Consider the following 24,455-nt stretch of genomic DNA (forward strand, 5'->3'; position numbering starts at 1 on the left):
TCGTCTTCTTTCCAGTAGATTCTGGAACTTTGCGAGATCTCTGGAGTTTTTCTTCTGCCATTTTCTTTCTTTAAGGAAAAAAGAGAATAAGCAGAATATACAGTTGGTGTCTTTTGGACTTAACATGTATTCAAAGATTCCCTCACAGCCTCTGGGTTTTTCATGTCTTCTGTCATTCTGGCTGTGAACGGCCCTTTAAATCTGCATTTCAATTGCATACCCATTCCAGCCACTGTATATTCATAACACACACCAGTATTTAATGTATGTGGGTATATACGTATGCACACATCTATGAGTATATATAGAGAGATACATGCATATATATGTGTGTACACATATGCATATATACATATACAACAATGCTAATATACATACACACATATAAACACACACTTTATCTTTTACAGAAATCTCAGTTTGGACATCAAAATATACATTAGTTAATTACTTATAAAATATTTAAAAAATTTATTTCAGAGGCTGAAAAGAAACTACTACTGATAACACATTACTCAAACTCAAACTTTAGCAATATAGATTACAAAAACCTTCTAAAATTTGTTATTTTTGGTTTTTTTTTGATCAGCAAATACAGCTGTGGCAATGCTGTCAATATAATTTCAAAGAAAAGCCAATATAACAAGAAGTTTCAAACAACACACCTTTTCTTCTCAGCGAATATAATACTAATATGATTGTTTAAAGAGGGACTTTTGTGCTACCAAACTTCAGACACATAGATAAAAATTTAAATATACAAAATATATGCCATAGATTTGTTTTCTCCTACTCCACAGAAGTTCAAGTTTTCCTCATTCTCAACAGATCCTTTTAGAAGATATTTCACCACTTGGATTTCACCCTCATAATCAGTATAAGCCATCTCTTTCTCCCGTTAAAACCAGGAGGTCATAATTCTTTGGTCATGACATAATATTCTGTTAAAATGGGTGTAACATAATACAGGATTGCAAGCCAATTACAGAAGCAGCCAGAAAGAAGAAATGGCATAACCGGGAGAACGTGTTACATGGGCCTCTGCTTCAAAACCACATGAAATCAAGAGGGATTTCCCTACTGGCTTTCAAGGGGTCTGAATTCCAGCCTTTATAAATAATATAAGGAAATCTGACACAGCTTAAAGTAAGGATGTGTTGCTGGATTTGAAAATGATACATATGTAAACAGATATTGTCGCCTTTATTTTCTGGACCAAAGACAAATGTGCACAGGAACCGTGGCTGCAGTGCCACTGCCTTAACCTGCCAAGCGACTGGGTCTCTCCGTCACGGGCTGTATGATGCTTAGTCACAGTGAACCATGGTCTCTGCTAGTCAGCTGAATACAACGAAGGAAGAGTTTATGTTGCAGGCTTTTCTGCAGAAAATTTCATTTCTTGGCCAAATAATTTTAGTAACTGATTCACATAAAGCCAGGGGCAATTTATCAGATTAATTTTATGGGAAAACTGATGCAGAATAATTAGTATTTTAAATGCAACTTGGCCATCCACATTAAGCACTTTTATTTGCATTGTTTGCAGTTTTGCTGTTTCCCACCAAAACTCTCTCCTTTGTCCAGCCCTCCCCCCCTAAAGCTAAGGACATCTAACAAGTACGACTCTAGGTAACTTCTACAGCCCTAGCACCCAGTTGTTTTGTACATTGCCCTGTTCAACAAAACACACAACCACATGCTTTTGTACAGACAGAGGCCAAATCTAGGCAGGTAAGAGAAATAAAATGGTGGCAGCAGAAGAGGGGAGGACATTAGAATACCACATAGAAAATAGGTAATAAAACAGTATAACAGTAACATTATATAGTAAAATTCTTCATAAATTTTTGAATTTATATATATATTTAAACAGTGTATCAGTTTGTGTGGTTTCAATATATTGGTGAAATATTTACATTTTGATATAATCTGGATCCAAAAAAATCCCGGATAAATATGTATGCCTTAATCCAGTTGGAAACTTAAATCTCTCTCTTGATTGACAGGTGAGCACTGTATCGGTGCTTTTCCTAGGAAGTTCACCACCTGCAGGTAAGTCTTAGGTTAGAGCCTTTGCCTTATTAAGAAAGCAGGCTACCTGTGCATGGTGCAACACAGTGGAGCACACATCCTCCACACGCCTGTCAAATTGCAGTGTCCCAGAAAACAGTTTGTTGTTTGGAATAAGGAGGTGGGCTGTATTTCTTGGTCCCAGTATTCTTTTTCCAACTCGGCAAAATAGGCATGCTGTCCTGTTTGCAGAGTCCTTTTTCTGATTTCTGTCGAGCTTTAATTTCTTTGCAGAGGCAACGTTTTTTCTCAATCATATCCAGCATTGTATGGTCCCCTTGCAACCACTGCATACACGTCACCTACAGGGTGGGAGGGAAGGGGTGAGAAAGAAAATAAGGGGGAATAAAAGAAGAAAGAAAGCATACAAATAACTAATTGTTCATAAACTGAATATGTTGCTTTTTTTGCAAAGTTAACATTACTCTTATTTAAAACACTAATTTGTTTGATGAACAAAAAGATCTTTATGCCAATAACAGAAACAAAGTCAGTTTTCATTTCTAACTTCTACTTTATGAAAAAAATGGGTAATAAAAGGTCCCCTTTCTAACTTCTCCAGGGCACTGAAAGCTAAGTAGCACTGGATGGATGTTAAATGATGGAATAGATCTTAAAAATGCACATGGGTCTTAACATCGTCCTTAAGCTGTGGAAATAAAAAATTCTATATGATGAGCCCCTTGTTTTATATTGCTTTCCAAATCCAATCTGTCACATTAAAAGTATGGTGTTAACACTTCTGAGTATCAAGCTAAATATAACCCTGTGTTTAATTTTTTTTAAATGATTTAATGAACTCCATGCAAATTATATGGATTAGCCTATCCTGTCCTGTGGTGACATTTCATTAACTAGAAGTCACCAAGAGTTTAGAAACACCTTGTTTTCTTGCATCTAGAGTACTTGAAAACATGATCCTGATCCAAAAAAGGAGGTTAGAATATGTTTAGTTGTAAGTACATGTGAGTATTTACATGCAAGTATATGTCACAGCCCTCCTGAAGCCTAAGAATGTGGCTTCATTTGAGTTCACTGGGGTGCTCACATGACTGAAAATGTGTATGCCTTCAAAAGCTTTTGATTGGAACCAAAATTGCTAATACTAAACTATCCTGAAAGGGCTCTTTGTGTTTGGACGTCACACTGTGTACCTGCAAAGCAGAAAACTTCCTTTCAACACTTACTTTGCAAATTTGAAGTGATGTCTTGAGTCTCCCAACATTTATTTTCCACATTAGTCGTAAATTAAGGATTTATGTGTAAGTAAACGCATGCCATACATTCACCGGGGCTGCCCAAGTACATCACTGATCTTGTCATGAAAATGCACATGTAATACTTTGAAAGCATTTTGTGATTCAGGAAGGAAATGTATGTTTATTAAGAGTGTTTGAGTACATTTAATAATGCATATGCCTTTCGTTCACAAATCTTAGAATGCCAAGCATGGACACACACCAGGTTCCTAGAACTGGGGACTAGTTTTCTTAGAAGCCAGCATAGAATCTTTCATTGATTTTGGCAGTTTTTGTAGCCAGCTTGAAGCTTATTCAGAATTTATTGATAAATAGATAGAGGACATGTTCAGTTTCATAGCAGGAAGCAAAGAAAAAGGAATAAATGTGAGCAAGCCCACCAGAAAAACTGACAATAAATTATGTACTCAGAAAAATAAATAGAATACAGACATATGCATATTTTTTCAAGTATCTCTGTAAAAAACATTTTAAGGGGTGACACAGGATAAATAAATCTCAGATAGAATTACTTTCTTTATACTGAAGCAAAACCCTCTTACTTTATATGTTAGTACTTCGAGTAAAACAAGTCTAAACCACAATATGAATTTTGTTCTTGAATACTCTTAGGAATTTAATGGGCTTTAAACAACCTGCTCTAGTGGAAGGTGTCCTTGCTTATGGCAGTTGGGTTAGAACTAGATGATCTTTAAGGTCCCTTCCAACCCCAACCATTCTGTGATTCTATGATTCTGTGATTCTGTAATTCTATGATTTAGAAATACACAGGTAATGTATTGGTAATATGTCCTCATTAAGGTCTAAGCTAAAAGTCTTCTGGAAGCCTGCTGTGCCTGCTCTTCCTAATCACACCCTGATTTTTCATTTCAGGAGCTATCTTACTGTGGTGCAGGCAGGTACGAGGCATGTCATCTTCCATGGCTGCGAGGTTCCTCTCCTTGGGTAACCAGGCCTGGTCCAAAACTCACCGACTGAACCAGAGATATTCCTCCCCACCCCTGGCTTGACTTCAGGTCATAGGATGAGGCTCTGCCTGAAGCAGATTCGACTCCCTGCCACTCTGCTCATCAGCGACAGGTTAGTACTTACGCAGCAGTGTCTTCATTTTGGCTGGGTCCTCCTATGTGGGGCAGGACAGGGACACAGTCCGCACACGATTCACTACACAAAATATTCACAACACACAGCTGCACACCAGCTTCTGGGCTGGAATTGATGACAATAGTGCTTGAGTAAGGGTTTCTCTTCTAGGCATTGAGAAATACCTTCTCTTTCATAACTCATCATGTAAGTAAACAGAGTATGTGCCAATAGCAAATCCTTACAGCACACTTTGTGCTCATCACCATGCATCACAAGCATCACACAGCACGTACGACAGTCACCCTGGGGGTGTTACATCCACATCACCCCACTCTTGCCTCTGTACTACACTCAGTGCCGCTGCCAACACAGTGTCTTCTGGTAGCTAATCTCCTTCATGGGATTTTTGCAACGTCCCAAAGATAGAAATAGTGTTGCAGAATGTATCAGTTACACGGACACTCCACCATCCCCTGCAAAACAGCCCCTAAAATAAACCCAAGTGTAGGCAGCTCCTGAAGCCTTTTTTTTATACTGGCCACCACATTGTATTGCAGTTAGTGATTCAAGTATTATGGAAAGGGTTTCCACTCTCCCAGACAATGATTTTCAAGACCACTTGTTATTTTTTTAATGGTTTTTTTTGTTAACTCTTTCACATCAGTATCTTAGGTGTACTGTCCACATGGTACATTCCTCTGCTGTAACTGCATTCAGGTAATGGTATGTGCTGCATGAACGTGCAGAACTTGTATGTGTGAAATCATTTGCTAAAATAGACTAAGTGAACACACATGATACTGAAAGGCTTGGGGAAAATTTGCTGAAAAGTGAGAATAAATGTTAAAGTATTTTACTGGGTGGTTTGCCCAGTTCCAGTGTTAATGTGCAACAAACTAAAAATACACTGAACAAGGGTGTACGCCTCTTGAATGTGCAAGACAGACGTAAGAGGAAATCACCAGCTTGTAGATGAATGAACTACAGAGATGACAATAACGATGTTGCTAATACAAAATCCCAAAAAGCATTAACTAAATTTTCAGTGTGTCCTAGAGAAATTACAGGTGCTAAGGCTCATGAGGCAGCAGTCAACCAGCTGTCTAATCACATCAGTAACCCTTAATGACTTCATTAGTAGGGCTACTGAGGTGTTTAAAGCTAATGTGTTTAACACTGTGGATTTAGGCCTAATCCTTCTTGTGACTAAATTGATGGTGCTCACACTTAGTTTCATTGCTATTTTTTTTATATTCTCTCTCCTTTCTGGCTTCAGCCTGTTCCTCTGGTCATGCACGAGGTTGTTAATATCCGTGCTATATCATAACAAGGGATTTGTTCAGTTTGAAAGGCACAAAAAATGATGGCTTAATTTACAGAAAAAAGTAGAGCATTCATAACATCATACAGCTATATAGCTCTTCTGCTCCTGAAAGAAATTCCCACAGAACATGTGGAACAGTACTGCAGCATTTCAGAGCTTGGCTGCAGATGTGGATGGTAGGCAGACAGGCACGAAATGCACCAGCGCTGGAGGTAACAGTCAAGGAGACACAGTGCAGGAGAAGCAAAGCTGTTTTTGACCAAAGAGTCTTGGCTCAAAGCCTGTTCTTTCTGAAAAGTGAAGAAAGAGCCAGCAGCTAATGTTATGATGTATAGAGGGATCGCCGGAGATTCCAGGATGTGTATCAGGTACTGTGTCACATAAGCTCCTCTGAATTATAAAATTTGCTGATTCTACATCAATTTTTGTTTTGATGGAATTTTTACTCATTAAATTATCTGGGGCATGAGGAAGATTTTGCTTGTTTTTCCTTCAAAATCAGGCAGAGCAAGAAAGTGAAGGAAAACACCAGACAAAGGTCCGGAAGTTTGGACATTCACTAGGAGGTGCTGGGGGTAAGCTCAAACCCTTACTCCTAAGCAGGTAGCAAAAGCTGTGTGATAACTTGGTGCATAGAAACCATACAGGAACGTAGAGTGGTTGGATAAATTCTCTCACCTGAACAGTACTGAGCATACATGTAAATAAGGATGTCTTACAAGGTTCTGGTAAACACATAAACCCTTTGATTATTCATTATGTTCTAGGGCTTGTTGTTTGTTTTTTTTTTAAATCTTCTTTAAAGCAAATGCTTGACCCAAACTTAGGAGGTAAGAAACTTCTTCCACTATGCAAAACTGAATCCCCCTATACACTTTTAATCACCAGCTTTCTTGAAGGCCTTAGAAGAAACCAATCTATATTGCCACCTTATTTTATAATCTGCCCTTATTTTTCTAGGATTTTTACTCCAAAAACATCAAAAGTAAATTTTCTTAAGATCTGTTACATACTCTCAGGTTCTGTATTTGCAGTGCTGTGGAACAAGAAGTAATATTACAAAACCATCTTAGAACTAAGAAAAAACAACAACTTCACATTTCCTCAAAACAGTGGAAAATGTTTTGTCTAAGAAAACCTTTCTAAGTAGAGGAAGATCACTTTCGGTGAGTGCTTTAATGCTTTGTGAAGATCTGAGCAACAAACTAGACATACTATCTCCCTGCTCTGGAAAGTGCAACCAGTATATTTTTGTGTGTAGGTGACTTCAGTAGCTGTGGGCCTGCCTTAATTTCTTCTTACCTAACAGGACTCGAGTTATTCCAGAAAGATAAAACAGCAGTCCTGATGGTTTACAAATAGATAACAGGTAGATAATGTCTTTAAGCCAGATCACAGAATTCTCTTGGAGCAGAGGTTTGACAGAAGGAACATCTACAGTTTAACTATTTTTAGAGGTCAGGAAATGGATCCAGAAGTCAGTGCACACTGTATCCATCTGAATTTACTGGAAAAAATCTCAGAATCCCAAGGAAAACTCAAAATAGGCTTTGGGGAACAGTCAATGACTCATGCTGCCAGAAACCCCCTGGTGTCACAGCAGATTATTTCTGTCTTCTCTACAGGCTCTGCCCTGGCCCTGAGCACCCCCAGCACTGTCTGTGGAACAATGCCAGTGCATCTCCAATCCGCACTGGAGCCATGGCAGCCTGCACCAGCTAATTCACAAAAGGGCTCAAAATATGGGTGTTTAAAGGAAGCAAAATGAATGTAATTTAACATAGTTCTTTCCCTGTTCTTCACTAAGCAAGATAGTTTGGTCTGGCAAAGAGAGTAATAGTTACAGATGGAAAAAGAGACACAAAAATACTCTCCGGTAATACCATTAAGCAGCTACTGACAGATACAGCTACTGTCCATCTGCTAGCTGTAGTCACCAGGGGTAGGAAACAATCTTTTTGGTGGTGAATATTCACAATATGAGGCAAAATTCCTGGCCCTTCAGAAAATGGACCTTCATGATAGCAGCACCAGGCAAACTGCAGGTCTGTGTACTGAACACATGCATGCCACTGAAAAACATGCAACAATACCTGTTAGTTATATACAAACCAAATGATCCTACATAGCACAGTCTTTCCAAATGAAAAACATGAGGGGTGTGAAAAGAAAAATCTGGGGGCTGGAGTGAAAATATAGAGTGAAAAATCCTCAGCGCTGGCCGGGGACTCTCTTTCTTAGATGTGATATTTACCTGTTCATGTGTGACATAAATATCTACATAAATACATAGATAGATAATGCTCTAACCTAGATCACATAACTCTCTTGGAGCAGAGGTTTGACAGGCAGAACACCTACAGTTCAATTGTTCTTAAAGGACAGGACATGAGGCTAGATGTATGTGCTACATAAGTCTCACTCATATCCCCTGGTCTCAAACCAAGCCCTGCGAAACCACTATCACGAGCCCCATGCAGTGGGCAGGTAGGTGCCCCGAGCTCCTGCCTGTACAGGGACGAGAGAAACACAAATGCTAGGAGTGATTCTGCTCCTCCAAAGTCAGGCCACAAGGGTGAAGCCTAGGTAGGGCAAAGTCATGCTAATTCCCAGTGCTGAGAGGCATTTCAGGAACTTGATCATTGAAACGTGTACTGTAATTTTTCACACAAGTGCATGTGAAAATATGTGGGGATATAAATGCTGTAAAGAAGATATATTTGAAATATTATAGGCAGTTCTATTACTAGCCACAAAGCTAAAAAATGTTTCTCATTTCCATTAATTTTTGAGGAAGCTTTTCTAACATTTAAATTGACCACGTGGTATTTCATTCTCTGGACAATTCTGTGAGGGGGGGGGTTTGTTTGTGCTATATAAACTCTTAATGATATAAACAATATTTTCCACTAAGATCTACATAAGGGCTTTAGACAACACCATATCCCATTCACATCTTTTTCCTCATGACATGTAGGCTGGTAAGTTCTTGGTTTGCCTATTTTCAATGCTGCTGATTTGTTTGAGGTAGAATTGGAAGCTCTGGGCAGTAAGAGCCCCACAATTCAGTGCTGCTTCCTAATATTTTCCTAGTACTATAGGCTCCCACTTTCACTGGGCTGAAATTGCAGAGGTTATGGGCTGAGGAAGAGGATAATCTCTTCTGGCTCTTGTGAGCATCTCCCTCTTCTGCTGGATGGGCAGGGGGTCTAACTCTTCATTTACAGGAAGGACAGGGAAAATCATATCACACATATGTGATCGGGGATGTCATCTACAAATACTCTTTTCTTTGTGGTAACTGCATATCAGATAGAATGAAAGCCTAACAGCTGATGTGAGGCTATAACAAAGTGATCTGAAATCAACGCAAAATATAGAAATAAAAAATATCGGTAACATTTGGAGGAAATAATTAGAAATGTCTCCTGGATCTGTAAAGAAAGTAATCTCTAACAGTGCAATCTGTGTGCAATGCTACACATTATTCAGTGGAGCCAAGCATGCTGGTTTGTTTTGGCAGGCTACAGCGAATGAAGAAGAAAGGCTTTCTGAAACCCACTTACCATCCTCTGGAAGGAAAAGGTACTCCCTCCCTCTTGCCTGTTCTCAGACAGGAGTTTCCAAACTCTCTTTCCCACTGAAACTCGTGACGGCACTTTCTCTGGTGCAGATGGGTCCCAGCCATCTGGCTGGGTAATTCCACTCAGGAGGGTGGGAAATGCCGCTCCTAGAAGGCAGTCATGTACCAGGGGTGCAAGTAGTGGAGGGCTATGTTAAGTAGCAACAGTTCATGATCTGCTGTCTGATACTCTTAGCTTGATGTGGAGGTCCTCTTTAGCACACATTCCCAAAATGGGAGTTGTCCAAGGCTGGAGTTGAGCCAGAATGAGGTTTCACAAAATCTGAGCAGTGAGATCCTCACCCGTTTGAAGCCAACAGGAACATACCGGCTGACTTCACAGGTCCGAGAATTTGACTACAGTTTGTTAAACAAACAGTAAAAAAAAAATCTCAAATGAATTAAAAACCCTTCAGAAGAGCACTTGGAAAATTATGCTGGACATTTCTTTTGCTAACCGTCAGCTGTAACAATTGCACTGCAGTGGAATGTTGTTACCTTCAATGGCTGTAAAAGCTGGTGAGGGTAGAACTACAGGCTAAATCTGCAGTCGTTTCTTGCCCTGTGACAGAGGTACTCTGGAATAATATTGACATGAAAAAGCGCAATTTGGCTCACGACAAACGTGACAGTCATTCATGTAGCTTTGTACTGCTAACCTGTTCTCCTGTTACTGGTAAATTCAAAACAACAATTGATTATTAATACAAAAGTGATTAACAGGAACTGTGTGTTCAGGAACACGCAGGATGTGCAATGTGAGCTGTGAAAGCAGACACTGTCTGTGCAATTTGCAGTGCATGGTAATGTTCCCTGAGGACACCAGATAATGCAACTGCAAATCATTCCCAAGAAGTGCCTGAGGTGCTCTCTAGGTGTCCCATGGTGCCAGCAACCGCATTAGAATGATCTTGTGCATACACGTACTTGCATCACAAGCACACGCAAGGTGCTAAGCGCTCACAAACTACCCTTTCTGGCCTTTCACAAATTCTTCATTGCAAAGGACAAGAGCAACATCTTGTTTTCCCTTTAAGCACTCAGAAAAAAACTCCTCCAGCACATTGTTCTTAATTCTGACAAAATAGTTGAGTGGGAAGGAGTAATTTGTAATCTTACCCTGTATGTTTATAATCAAAAAAATTCACTGACACTTACTATTCCAACTTCTGAACCTGTATATTCATTGCATTTTAGGGCTATTGTAAAGTTTGAATTGCTGTATTTAATGTTTTGATTTACGATATTCTACATTTCTAAACTTTTGGAAATATGTTTTCTTACATACTATAGGAAAAAATGAACAAGAGTCCCTGTAAAACTGCTCTACCACTTAACGTAGTAACATGATGCAGTATTGTAAGTAAACTCTGGACACCTTTTTCAAACACAGGCTGTACTAGAGGACTTACCACATTGTCTTGTGCTCTATGGCCTGACTAATCCACCACTTATGACTGACAAGAATCTTTGCAACTCCAGGAATTCTTGAAGATTTAAGATTATGAGCAATTAATACTTCTCCTAAAATTATATTAGCAAATGCTTAGTAAACCTTCAGCACCTCTGATTCCAGACTTGTAGTTTCATGATTCATTGCTTCCAATTACTAAATGTCACAGTTACTTTGTACAGAACCAACCCTGTACATACTCCTATGCCTGAGTTTTCCAGTAACCCCTGGACTATTGCTGATGCTATCAATAATGCAAACTTGAAATGATAAAATTCACCATCCCGATTTCCATTTTCAAACTGGCAATCAGTCTAGCTATAGACCTTCCTGACCTTGCATTATTCTCTTATTTGGAAACATGTATTTTTCTCATCTAAGCTTTTCTTTTTTTAACACCAACTTGTCTGAAATGTACCACTTGATCTACTGTTAGTTAACACGTCCTGTAAGTGCTAGCACACTTAAAATAAGAGCCTGTAAAGTAACTCATATTAGGGACATGGTGTAAAATTGTCTCATGCATCTCATTTACACAGTGGATCATCACAAAGTGCATTCCTAGTGAGATCACACATGAAAAATCAAAGCTTAATCTATGCCTTGCTAAGCAATAAATGCAGAACTCAGGCAACCCGCCATGATACATCCTGCCATTTACTGTAAAATAGAATGGAAAATTCAATATTATATTAGGTCAATCACAGGAGGAACAAAGGACAGAATACTCTGCTGGAGTTCAGTGATGCAGAGATCTCCTGCGAACTGTATTTTGCAGTACAGCACCTGCAGGGCAATGCTCTAATGTCCTAGATTTCCTTGAGAGGTTACTAACCCTTTCTCTCCACCTCTTTTGCTTGCTGGAGGTTCTGCTCTGTTGCTTGTGTGCCTTAAGTGCTCATGGACCAGGCTTAAAACAGCAGGACAATTTGTGTCAGGGATCTCAATGACCACTACAGCTGGCCCTGACTACGACAGAGTAACCACATCTACAATAGAACACATCTGTGATTAGTGCTTTTTACTCCAAATCATGGTAGGTTTGAAAACCTGTCAGATCTCAAATCCTATACTGAGATGAACAGCCTGCCCCCCTTTAAGTTAAGAGATGCATGGAACACTAAGAGCTGCTGCTGGGCAAGATCCTTTCCTCCTCTGAATCCAGGCCCTGCAGACTGCGAAAGCTCATATGTACAAGGCAGCTGAGTGCAGCAGGATGCATGGTCTAGATATTGCTTGTGGTCACCCACCAGAGGCCAGGAAGGACCCAGAAACTGAATATGCAAGAATGAAAATGAGTTGAACCAAGACTTTGGAAGAACTAAGAACTGTGAGAAAGTGGACATTAAGGCCAATCCTAAAATCACAAAAATGTGATGTGGGGACACCACAAACTCCATTAGTTTTCCAATTTTATTGGACCTCATTTTTCCTAAAGCTAAAAACACACACATGAGCTTCAGCACCCTTTCTATTGAAGTTAGTATTACAACTCAAGATTTAACTAACCTTTATTGCTGGGATGAATGAAGAACCTCACCACACTAGTTTGCCAGCAAAGCCCCTGAGTCTGTGTTTCTTTAGCATATTCAATAAAACGGTCACAAAAAATAATTTTAACATTAAAAAAGATAAAATTATCAATTTCATCACTGAGACTACCAATGCCTTCATTTCCACTTGTTTTGTATTAGGTGATCTAAATACATAAATATCTCTGGTACAAACTGTGAAGTTGCTTTGAGAAATTTTGAAATATATCCTTACATTTCTCTTTTTCTGATCGTAAATTCAGTCAATGAGAACTTTCTTAGAATTAATTATTCTACTGATTATGTGGGGGGACATTTAGCAAAACATGACTGAAAACAACACTGAATGTACAGAGATGATCACATTACTGTAGGTGGTCACAACTTTCTTTTTAAGGATGCATAAACCCACGATTGACAGAGATCTCCATTTACGATTAATTTCTAACTCCAAATTAAAATGCAGCTTAATTAACAGTTACTAGAGGTAGAAACTATATTGACAGTTTTTAAGTAATCCAAACATGTAAGAGCCTGCCTTAGTATGAGATACCGCATCTGCTCTACCCTCACAGCAACATCATGCAATTTCATTTATATCAGGAATTGCTAAACAATATAGTACCCAGATCTAATATAGACACGCTGAATAGCTGAGATACAGGAAAGAAACTAATACTGGCATCCGTGTGTTTGAGAAAATGGCATTTACTGGGTGCAGCGGTTCCCTGCACCTTGTTTCTGCTTTTCTGTTTAGAAGGCAATTCCAAAAGAATGGCATTGGCTGATACAGTCTGTGACACTGAATTGGCATTAACTCATTGAGAAGGCTGTAACACACTAAATGACAAGCACAGGTCTGCTGAAATAGGGCTTGTCTTGCAGGCTCCCCCACAGGGAGTGAGTGGGCAAACTCAACTTAGATCTCTAGAGCAAGGAGGAAATTTAACTATTCATCTTAAAAGGAACAGCTAATGACAATACATAGTGAACAAAGTGTTAAGATCTGTGTTAACCTATATACACACATCACCTTAATGTAAGCAAACAAACCATCAACCAGCAAAAGAGCACTGTTTGATTATGTTTGTGTTTTAGCATTTGTCACAAAAATCAGGCAAGAACCATGATCTGACCAATATTAAATTAAAATTTGATATTGCTGTGTCTTTTCTCATTTTTATTCTTTCCCATTGTAAATTATACAATTGTGATTACAAACCCCAGATAGTACATGTGCTTTTGCAAACTTTAAAAAAAGAGATGGATCAAGAAAACCCAAGTGTCCACTCATTGCCACTGACTTGCAAAGGCTTCAGATCAGGCCCATAAACACCGAGGTCCATTAGTGGAATGTGTCTTTTCCCCATCTTATTTTTTGTTGAGGAAAAGCATTCCTTGGACATTTCAGTTATAGCTTATGAGTGAACTGGGAATTTGCCATTGACAGGAGTGAAGTCAGAATTTAACCCTGCATCTTTAAATTAAACATTGAAGAGGATTTTCTATTCTGCAATCTTAGCTGGAATGAAAGCTCTTCCTAGCAGTGGCTCTGTCATCCTACAAGTTCCTTAGTATTTCCTGCATGAAGATCTGTCTTCTGAGATTTTCCTGAGTAGCTGCTGCCACTCTGCTGCAGTAACTTACTACACACTGACACCAGTCCAGCTGGACAAGTTAGCACAATGATAATACTAACTGTAAAGGAAGCAAATTTATCACTCATAGGTCTCATAGAGAAACACACATGATTATCATTGAAGCTCCAATTCACTGAGTAACAAACATGTGCCCAACTGAAAAATATGGATCAATCATGCCCTTGATTTACAGGGATATTTTGCTATTTAAGATAAGCCAGTGCTTTGCTGCCTCAAGGCCTACATACGAGTTGTGTGCTGATTAAGAATAATTTTACAGAGGACTAATAAATGACTGTTTTAATAAATGCCTAATCAGTTGGCAATTATATGTTCCTGTGGAATGCAAAGCAGAAGAGCTCTGACAAATAAGTGTCCACAGTGTTCCCATAAAATGGATTTATAAGGTATGATATCTCCACCCTTTCCTAAGGCTCACCTGCACTGGAGAAACTTTTCTTTACAACCTAAGGCCCTTCTAATTCCAGTATTTATACATGCAAGACATAGATATATCTCACCCTTGATTTATTGCCAGTCCTACTTGTGAACAGTCAGGATTTGCAGCACAGGAGTCCAGCTGGTTATGGGCATTTCTATACCTAGGAGCTTGACCAGCATAAGGCACATAGAACCAAAACTATAGAGTGAGAGCTGTTCCCAAACATTTTTCAATCTTTCAACCACAGAAAACTGCCATGAGAAACAAGTATCTTTGCAATTTTGGATCTGTTCAAATCATCATTCTGAAGAACTGGAAACCTTAAAATTAGTCAAAATAATAATCTTTTAAAGTTCTCATTTAAAATACATGACATTTTTATTTTCATTGTTTAACAAGACAAAATGGGGAAAAAAGTAGGTTATCAAAAGTGGGTGCTGGCATTCATACCTTTTTATAATTGGCATACACATAATGTTTATGAATAGCCACACATTTCTAGTGAGAGACTATGAACAAACACACGTACATATACAGAGATATATAAACATACTATACATACATACATGGGTGAATATACATATTTATGTGCATACAGTATACAGACAAGATACTATACAGGTACAGTAAGTGCAATATACTGTATAAGGCTATACAAACACCAAAAGAGTCTGGTGGAATGGTGACAACCATGAGAACAAAGCTTGAATGGTTTGTAACATAATGCAGATGGTGGGGAAAACCTTGCTGTTCCGTGCCATGCTTTATGCATCAGGCACACACAGTTCCAACAGAAACCTGGTACGATACATTCAGTTCATATACAAAAGAGGTAAGACAAGTGGGGGCACATGGAAGGGACAGAAATGCATATGAGCACACTAGAAAGGTTGTTCTACCTAGAGTACAGAATGTTTGGTTCATTTACAGAGAATGCCTATATATAAACCCATGCTTCCATGAATTCATGCCATTTTTATTTCTATTTTTTCCTTTAAATATTATAAAATTCTTGCCCTGAGTTAAACATAAATACACACAGAAAAGGGGGGAGGGGGGGAAGGAAATTGCATGCTTGTGGGTTGCGGTTATTTTAGGATTTTTTTAACCAAGGCACAATGTCTTCAATAGTGGTTGCAAGACCATTTGAAATAAACTTAGCAATCGCTACTGTTCTGGTACTGCACCCTTCTTAACATGACTAAGCTAATTGCACACAAAAGTCTCAGAACAAGTTTTGAAGTGATTTTACAAGTTTTAGAAGAGAATAAGTTAGTTTATGACAAACACCTTAAAGAGAGATTCCCTGAAGAGGAAGGAATGCTACCAAATCAAATTCCTCTGTAGGCAACTTACTGATGCTTGGAATGAAACCTTCTCACATAAATTACACTATATGCTTGTTTATTATTACTACAAGTTGTTACTTATTTTTAGTATAAACATGGTCAACGCTGTAAGAGCAGCTAATAATGAGTTGAAGAACGTCTATACCGTTTTTAGTTTCTTGCTGTAAGCAGGACAGGACAGTGATCTCACTGATTCAGTGTTTTATGAGCTGCAAGAGTTACAGCTTAGGAACACTTGTTCAGTGATGCTATAAGACTTCCAAGGCATGTACCTTCCCATCTCATCAACTTGCAAAAATTTTTCACTGGAAACACTAGTTATTAGTTCTGTGTATGCCATGTTACATCCTACATACATGTGCATGACTCTCAAAAGAAAGGTCTGGGTCAAAGGCCAAGCTTGGCTGTTGCCACATATCTGAACCCTCGGGCTCCAGAGGCACACAGTTCCCCCCGACTTCTGAACTACTTCCAGGGCTGTGGGGGCACCTCACCTTCCAGGGAGCAACCACCTGCATTGTGCTGCATCAGCTGTGGCATCTTTCCCCATAAACTTATCTTTTGCGGTAAGACTGCTTTTTCAGTACTTTGTCCCAACACTATCAAAACCAGGTACAACATAACAACACCCTGCAACCACAGACCCTGAAGATGAGATCTTCTCATGCCTGTCCTATGCCTTCTAAAGAAATTGTCACTCACAATCTGAGAAACAGCCAGGTAAAGACAGTAAAAAAATGTTGAGTGGCAAGTAAAACCCCTCATAAATGCTGTACTTCAGTCTTTATCAGAATATTGCTCCATTTGAAAGATTTCAACATCTTCTGTGAGGAAACTGGTCTCTTTCTGTATTCTGCTGGCAAGCTTACAAAGCCCATGCAAGAACAAGAAGAGATCAGAGTAAGGTAATGGAATATTCTTCCTCCCACTCTGTTCCATCACAGCTGAAATAGTGGCAGCCAGCCCAGCACTTGAGGGTGAGGAAAGGCATGAGGACAGACTCTAGATCTGGTCCTCAGAGACAGGTCACTCTGTTCCCATGTCTGATATCCTCTCTGTAGCATTACTTTTCCTACGGCTCACCTGCTTTCACCCATCACTGCTTCTCCCTGACACATCTTTTTCGTGCCTAAACCCCGTGCTATTGAGCAGTATGGAAAAAGAGAGCCACCAAAGCCATGGTTGGGCCTTGGGACCTACCGCAATAGCAGTGCATGCTCAGATCCACCTCTGCATAGCTTCCCCATGTGGTTCAGAGGCCACTTTGGTGGTGTGAGGGCTGCCAAGCATGCACTCTCTCATGCTCTTAAATCAGAGTGCTGGCACTGTAGGACTCAGCAATGCAGTGACCTGCTTCTGCTGCATGACCAGCCCAGCTGAATGATGAAGAAAAGGTGTTGGGACAGCAACAGGAGGGCTGTCTGCCAACAGAAGACAGCTTTGACACATTTGCTTCTCATGCTGATCAGTCAGGCGTGCCTTGGAGGTGAAGGATGATGGATGTAACAATTCCATCCACTTCAAGGTTTGCATTTCCTTTTCTTCCTTTCTTTTTTAAGGAGCAATCTCTATTTGCAGTTTGTATATTTAGAAACAATTTGCACTGCTCTGGACCCATGCACTGATTATGTAAGACCAGATACAAGCTGAAACTCAACACAATGCAACGTGGAGCCTTCTCTAAAGCATTAAAATTCTTGTTGTTGCTCTCATTCAAATTGTTGACAGCATATTTAGCTGGGCTGACGACAGCAGAATTTTGCTTTCGCGTGTGCAAGAGATTTGTCCTTGCCGGATAAAAATCAACCCTGTGTAAAGTAATCCAACCACTCCCTCTCGTGGGCATGGGGCTCTGCTGCACTTCATAAAGGCACAAAAGCGTACTTTGAAATCCATCTCAGGTCTTCGGCAGTGCAAACTCCCCAGGAGGTTGTGCGGCACCTCAGGGCACAGGTCGCACTCCGGCACCTATTTCTCGGTGGTGGCAGTCAGTGCGATGACTCACCCGTGACTTTCGTGAGCATTCAGCCTGAACAAGAAGGCAAAATCCTATGGCTTTTCAAATGTACTCAGGCCACATGCTCATTAAATCCAGACATCGTCCCAAGGTAAATGCTGGCCCATGTCTCACCACTGAAGTGATTGTGCTGGGGGTTTCATTCTTTACCCCATAGCCTTTCCTTCAAGGTAGGACCCAGAGGAGTTTCCTCCTCCCAGCTATTTGCAAAACCACAAAATCCAGCCTATGTCTACATTCACTTGTTTTCACCTACACCGACACTAAAGGCTTCTCCACATGAGAACCATCTGTGAGAGACATCATTTGCAAAATGCTCCTAGTAAAATTTCCCTGGCTTTCCTGTTTTAGACATTCAAATACATTTCACTGTAGTAGTGGCATATAAACCTGATTAAAATCCCTGTCAAAGATACAGCAGATTGCACCCCAAAAAGTTTCTGCACTTTCTAATTTCATACAAACTGAAGCCTAAGCAATATCCGACAGTCACATACTTACAAATCTACTCCCATCTGTGACTGCTTACATTTTCATCTATTATGCTGAACTTACAAATCCCTGGGGTAAGGACAGTCTTTGGACACACATTCTCTACCAACACAGGACCTTATTTATTACTCCAACTCTTAGATTCCATCACAAACATTACTGCAGTAGATCCTAGTGGCCAACATCAAGCAGGGTTTGGATCTAGTGACCATCCCAAGCCTTATTGAAGGTGATGGTTAAACATAAGGAGTAATTAAGTCCTTTTAAGTGAATAGCTTCACAGTCAAAAATAGAAGCCACTAAGAGGGGGTGGCATGGCACTGTTCCCGCACTGTGGACATACATTTTGAATGAAGAAAAAGATCAAGCATGAAAAAAGAACAATCATAATCTTGGCTCAAGGAGCACAGAGATCTCAGAGACATTGCAGCTGAAGGAGAACACTCGGCATTTACACACAGAGAAAAGAAAATGATTGCCACCAAGCCATGAATTGTTTCATATGTTTTCCTATTCTACATCCAAAACACACAATAGACTTTGAGAACTTTTTAGAGGAAAAAAGAGGGACAGAGAAAGTCATACCAGAATGTCATTAGCTATGCCTCATGAATAGGCATTTGGAACTGCATCCCCCCTGAGGTTTTTAACCAGCAGCACAGGGGGATCTTTTCTTGCCTTTGGCCCATAGAACAAGTAAGACAGAAGCTGGTTTTTTCGTTGCAAATCCTTCTGCATTGCTAGTACCACAAAAGCACAGTCACTGGAGTCTGATACTAGTTTCCAGTTGTGATTTGTCAAGCAGAGCATCTGAAAAGATTAACAGTACTGAGCAATGACACAGGTTTATGCCATGTAGCAAGATACAGGTTCTCTTAGTAGCACCCTTTTTTGTTGTTACCATTTCTCTAGTATTCAAACAGGATGAAAGAGTACATCAGTCTACAGAGTTCTTCATCTACCCGCAATGGCTGTGTTTCTTCCATATAATGGATATTTGAAGAAGGCTGCTGTGATCAGGTATAAACATGAAATGCAGCCACCAGGAGCCCAGCCCTGCTATGATGCCCAACAACTGCAGGGTGTTTACTGGCTGCTTTGAACTCTGGCACCCTATTGCTGGGGAAAACAGCAACTTTAATCTGAAAAGAACAGAAGAGCACAAACACTTTGTTTATGCTCACAGAGTAGCATAGTGCCCATACGCTTTTGGATGCACATTTGCCAATTAAAGCATGAAGATGCCAATTCATTGGGGAAGTACTTTCTCTATGTGCCTTCAAAAATAATTATAGCCACAACAGTAACAATGTACTCTTCTTGCATTCAGTAATTACAGAGCAAACACAATGCTTACAAGGACTATAATATTCTTCATATACACATGTAAGACTAGAGGCACCAAGAGCCAGACTTAGGATATTTAGTTGACCCAGAACAGAGTTATTTGTGAACTTAGGCATGAGACAAATACTCAGCTGTGTTGCTACAGAGTACTCATTACTAGTCAAGATTCAAGTCTAAATTATTCCTCTGAAGTTTTGTAAGTTCCCCACTGCACTTAAACTACAGGGTATTGCCCTAGGAATGCATGTGGAGAGTGGCTAAGTATAGCTCAGCTTTTTCTTTGTTGTTTTTCCCTTCCATCATTCTCTTGTTTCAAAATAGGACAGTTGGAATGTGTTCAGGATTTTTCAGCTGGAGCACAAAATTAAATAATAGCTACCCTGAAGATAAGGTTTCACCATCAGTTTTAATTCTAGATTTTCCCCCACCCCACCCCCCCCCATGATAAAATGTGTGTTTTAACTGCATATCAGCACCTAAATATCGAGTCTTAAACAAAACATTCTCTAAGCTGTTCTGTGGAAGGATTTGGGATTTAGCAGGTAGGGCTGGTGCAGGCCTCCTCCTTCCCTCCCTCCTGACACCAAGTGCCAGGCTGTACTGTCTGTGGGGCTGGAGTGGCAGCATGAGAGTACCAGCTTCCAATGATTCCTGCACAAGGTCCTGCCATTATTTGATGCAACACTTAAGATTCCAGCCAGCAGGGAAAGGAAAAAATAAACAGCACAGGCAGGGGGGTCGGAAACATGATTTTAAAGTCGTTGCTGAACCATTCTATGTGATTCTTAAATAAGTTACCATCTGGACATATCGGGTGCAGTTCCTACAGGGTCTGAAGGGGCTTAGCCCTTCCCTTTGTCACTGCCAGAGCAAAGCAAGAGCCCCGCAAGCCGGGCAGGGAGGCAGCGCCCTCTGTGCCTTCTCGAGGCCTCCCTCTCCTCTCGGCGGGTGCCGCTTTCCCACCAGCGGGTGGCGCAGTACGGTATGAGGCCGCCAGGCGGCGCCATGGGCTCGCAGAACGGAGCGGAGTGGGGCGGAGCGGGGCCACGGCCGGGCCGCGGGCGGGGGGAGGTGTTGAGGGCGGAGCGGGATCCCCCCAGCACAGGGCTGCAGCCGGGCGGCCGGAGCAGCGCGGTGGGGCAGACCGCACACAGAACCGAGCTGCCCGAGGTGCCTCACCGCTTCCCCACGGGCGGGCACCCTGCCTCGAGTTCCCAGTGCTGAGGAAAATAAAGCTTTTCCCAATGCTTTGGACTTTCCAAACTGTTCCCTGTGAACAGCTGTTAAAGTGCACTTTTGTCCAGGACGTCAGCACAGACCCGAACAATGAAGAGGGCATTTTCTCATGTTTCTGCAGAACACAAACCAGTGCACATTACATCTATCTCAGACCAACTGGAAATAAATACAGTGACAGAACCCCTTCCAGCTGCATACTTAAAGTAGAAAGTGTGTCTTTTACTTCTTTACCTATGTTAATACGTTAGAAAACTATGCTGGAAAAATCCTGGTCTCCTGCTTTCAGGACCACAACCTGGTCTAGCGGAAGGTGTCCCCCACCTGTGGCAGGAAGGTGGAACCAGACGACCCTTAAGGTTCCTCCCAGCCCAAACCAGTTGATGATTCTGTGATTCTATGACTCTGCAAAGCCTGGATCTCCATTCCCGTAAACCAGCTGCCTTACTGCGGTCAAACACCAAACACAAGCACCAGCCCACCCACCCCAGCACCATTTCGGGTGCCTGCTCTCCCCTGGGCACTGCTCCCAAGTCAGACTACAAAGCCTGGCATGAAGATGCCAAAAGCAAGTAATTTCAAAGATAACTGTCAGGATCCAGCCATGCCATCAGTATAGCTGCTTCCTAGCAGCGCTCCCACTCAGTGCTCATGGATTAAGTCTGAAAAGCTATGAATGTCTATCCCTAGCAATAGAAATTTTAACAACTGTTATCTGTCCAGTGGTAAATGTCCAGGAGCTTCTAGCACACATGGAGCAGGAATAATCCCTGCTAGCTTCCCACAACTGACAGAGCTGGTTAAGTTAGGAGGATAAATTACCAGGTTATCTGAGGTAACAGACATGCAGCAGCTGTATGTGGACACTGAGGGCTCAGCTCAGGGAATCCCCTCTGCAATCGCCTCTCTTTATACAATGCACAGGGAACCTGTATTATACCCCTGATTTAGACATCTCAGAGGTAGGTAGGATAGATCTCTGCTAAAAAATACAGTTGCTCCTTCTATGACTCTATTTCATTATTTTGCTACTTAAACACAAAGAGCCAACTTGTATCTATAATTCTTGCCTATCAAGGTACATACTCAAATGCATTCAAATGCATTCGCTTCATTTGGTACAAGAAAACAAATCCATGGTCAAATCCATTCTTGAATGGGAGGCCTTTCCCCTTTGCTATATTATATTCAGATAAATCATAAAATGAATGAAAGCTCTCCTGAGTTTTGGAAGGTAATAGTTCATCCACAGTTGGGCCTTCTGTGTTGTGTTCACTGATGGGGTTGGATGGGAGAATTAAAATGCCATCTCAGCTTGCTGGCGTCTCACCAGGCAAGTAATGAACTAAAAAACTAAGACACAAAACCAATCAGGGCTGATTCTGATGTATTTTCTAGCTTCTTCTTCATTCCTTCAGTGCAAGTTGAAAATCCTTATTTCATAGCTGTCCATGTGTCTTCATTGCCTCCTTTGAGTTATTGCTTCTAATCTCAGCATGGCTTCTGGATTTCACTTTGATCATCACCCTAAAGTTAAAATCTTCTTTCCTTACTAAAATCGGAGCCAGATATTCCTGCCTGGTCCTCCAACAAGAAGACACGAGACCTTAAGAGGCATGCAACCTTCAGAATTAAGACAGCATACCTTAAGGAGGCAACAGTGAAGGACAGTGCTGTCTTCCCACTGAAAAGCCAGTAACTAACAGGCAGCATGAAGAGAGGCTGCACATTTGCAGATAAAGTACTCAGTTTTGTGGAAATCTGATTGAAAATAGTCTCTGCTTTGCAGAAAAGCTCAAATATCATACTGTAACTATCAGGAGTTTTGTTTCCAAAGCATGTATTGCTTGTCAGATCGTGGATCTTCATTAAAAACATGCACTGCTGTGCTGCTATGCAGCTTAATACACGTGCTTTTCCAGCAGCTACCTGCATCTTCATGGAAACAAAGTTCACTTTGCAAAATTCATTTGCAGCAAAAAATCTGTAGTTATATTGGCTCCTTTATGTTAAAATGGAAACCAGCGGGGTTTTGGTGTGCTGAAGACTGTTTTGGAGAAGCCTGGCAGTGATCTAGGGATGATGTTATATATATTAAAACCATGGATGCGAGATGCTTTGCTCTCCAGCTTCCACCGTGCAGGCTGCTTGATAAGTTTTCTTCTTTTGCGACAGACATGCTCAGTGCCCATGTACCCTTTATGTGACAGGGGGGTTTGAGTCCATTGATAGAGCATAATCCTTTGTTACCCTGAAGTGAAGATGCGGAGAATGCCAGGATGCAGGTAAAGATCACTGGATGACAGTCATACCTGTGACTCCAAATCCTGCTTGTTTTATGTAAGTGAACAGTTTTGTTCCCTGTCACCTGTTATGACTGAGCCTTGACTACTGCAGGGTGGAACACCCGACAATGCCTGCTACAGAAGTCTCAGGTGCTAGCAACAGAGGCTCCAGCATCATGGGTGATGAGATACTTATTGGGCCATCCTTGGACCATATTTAGTCTACTTTATAAACCTCCTATGATGGTTAATTTCTACTGTTCTCTGTCTACCTGGATGGCTACAAATGACTGGTACTTGTTTTTGTTTCCATATAAAGGCCAAATTCAGATCGTACTTCCACTATTTCTAATGTTATTCACACATTTCTTACCTCTAACTTTCTAGAACATTTTTCCATTCCCTGCAAGCTCTCTGCTAATATTGGAGAATGTTTACAGAATCACGGAACCATAGACTCATTTAGATTGGAAAAGACCCTTAAGATCATCAAGTCGAACCTAGCACTGCCAACTACTAAACCATGTCAAGCACCACGTTGACAGGGGAACACCACTTGTGACTGGTCACCAACTGGATTTAATTGCACTCCCCATCACTCTTTGGGATCAGCCATCCAGACAGTTATTTTACCCAGTGTATTCCCACCCAAGCCACGAGAGCAGCCAGTTTCTCCAGGAAAATGCTGTGGGAAATGTACAAAAGGCTTCATTAAATCCAGGTAGACAACATCCACAGTCTTCCTTTCATCCACTAAGCAGGTCTCCTTGTCATAGAAGGATATCATGTTAGTCAAGCAGGGCCTGCCTTTCATAAACCCATGCTGACTGGGCCTGATTACCTGCTTGTCCTGTATGTGACACATGACAGCACTCAAGATGATCTGCTCCATAACATTCCCCAGCACCAAGGTCAGGCTGACAAGCCTGTAGCTTCCCAGATCCTCCTGCTGGCCCTTCTGGTAGATGGGTATCACATTTCCTAACTTCCAGTCAACTGGGATCTCTTTGGTTAGCCAGGACTGCCAAGAAATGATGGAAAGTCGCCAAGTGAGTGCTTCCACCAGCTCCCTCAGTACCTTTGGGTGGATCTCATCCAGCCCCATAGACTTGTGTGTGCCCGAGTGGTGTAGCAGGCCACTGACCATCTCCCTTTGGATTATGGGTGCTTCAATCTGGCCCCATCATCCAGCTCAGGGGGCTAGGTACCCAGAGAATAACTGCTCTTACCATTAAAGACTGAGGTAAAGAAGGCATTAAGTATCAGCTTTACCTCATCCTTTGTCACTGTGTTTCTTCCTG

General features: G+C 41.0%; 1 protein-coding gene across 1 annotated transcript in view; it reads right to left on the minus strand.

The window, feature by feature from the left end:
* Positions 1 to 407: 407 nt before the first annotated feature.
* Positions 408 to 24,455, minus strand: part of NYAP2 (neuronal tyrosine-phosphorylated phosphoinositide-3-kinase adaptor 2) — a 142,702-nt gene continuing 118,654 nt past the window's right edge. The window contains exon 7 of the mRNA XM_005150206.3: positions 408 to 2,372. Within this exon, the coding sequence (XP_005150263.1) occupies positions 2,145 to 2,372 (228 nt within the window). The 3' untranslated portion in view covers positions 408 to 2,144. The remainder of the gene's footprint in view (positions 2,373 to 24,455) is intronic.

Source organism: Melopsittacus undulatus, chromosome 6 (genome assembly GCF_012275295.1).
Source record: "Melopsittacus undulatus isolate bMelUnd1 chromosome 6, bMelUnd1.mat.Z, whole genome shotgun sequence".
NCBI lineage: Eukaryota > Metazoa > Chordata > Aves > Psittaciformes > Psittaculidae > Melopsittacus > Melopsittacus undulatus.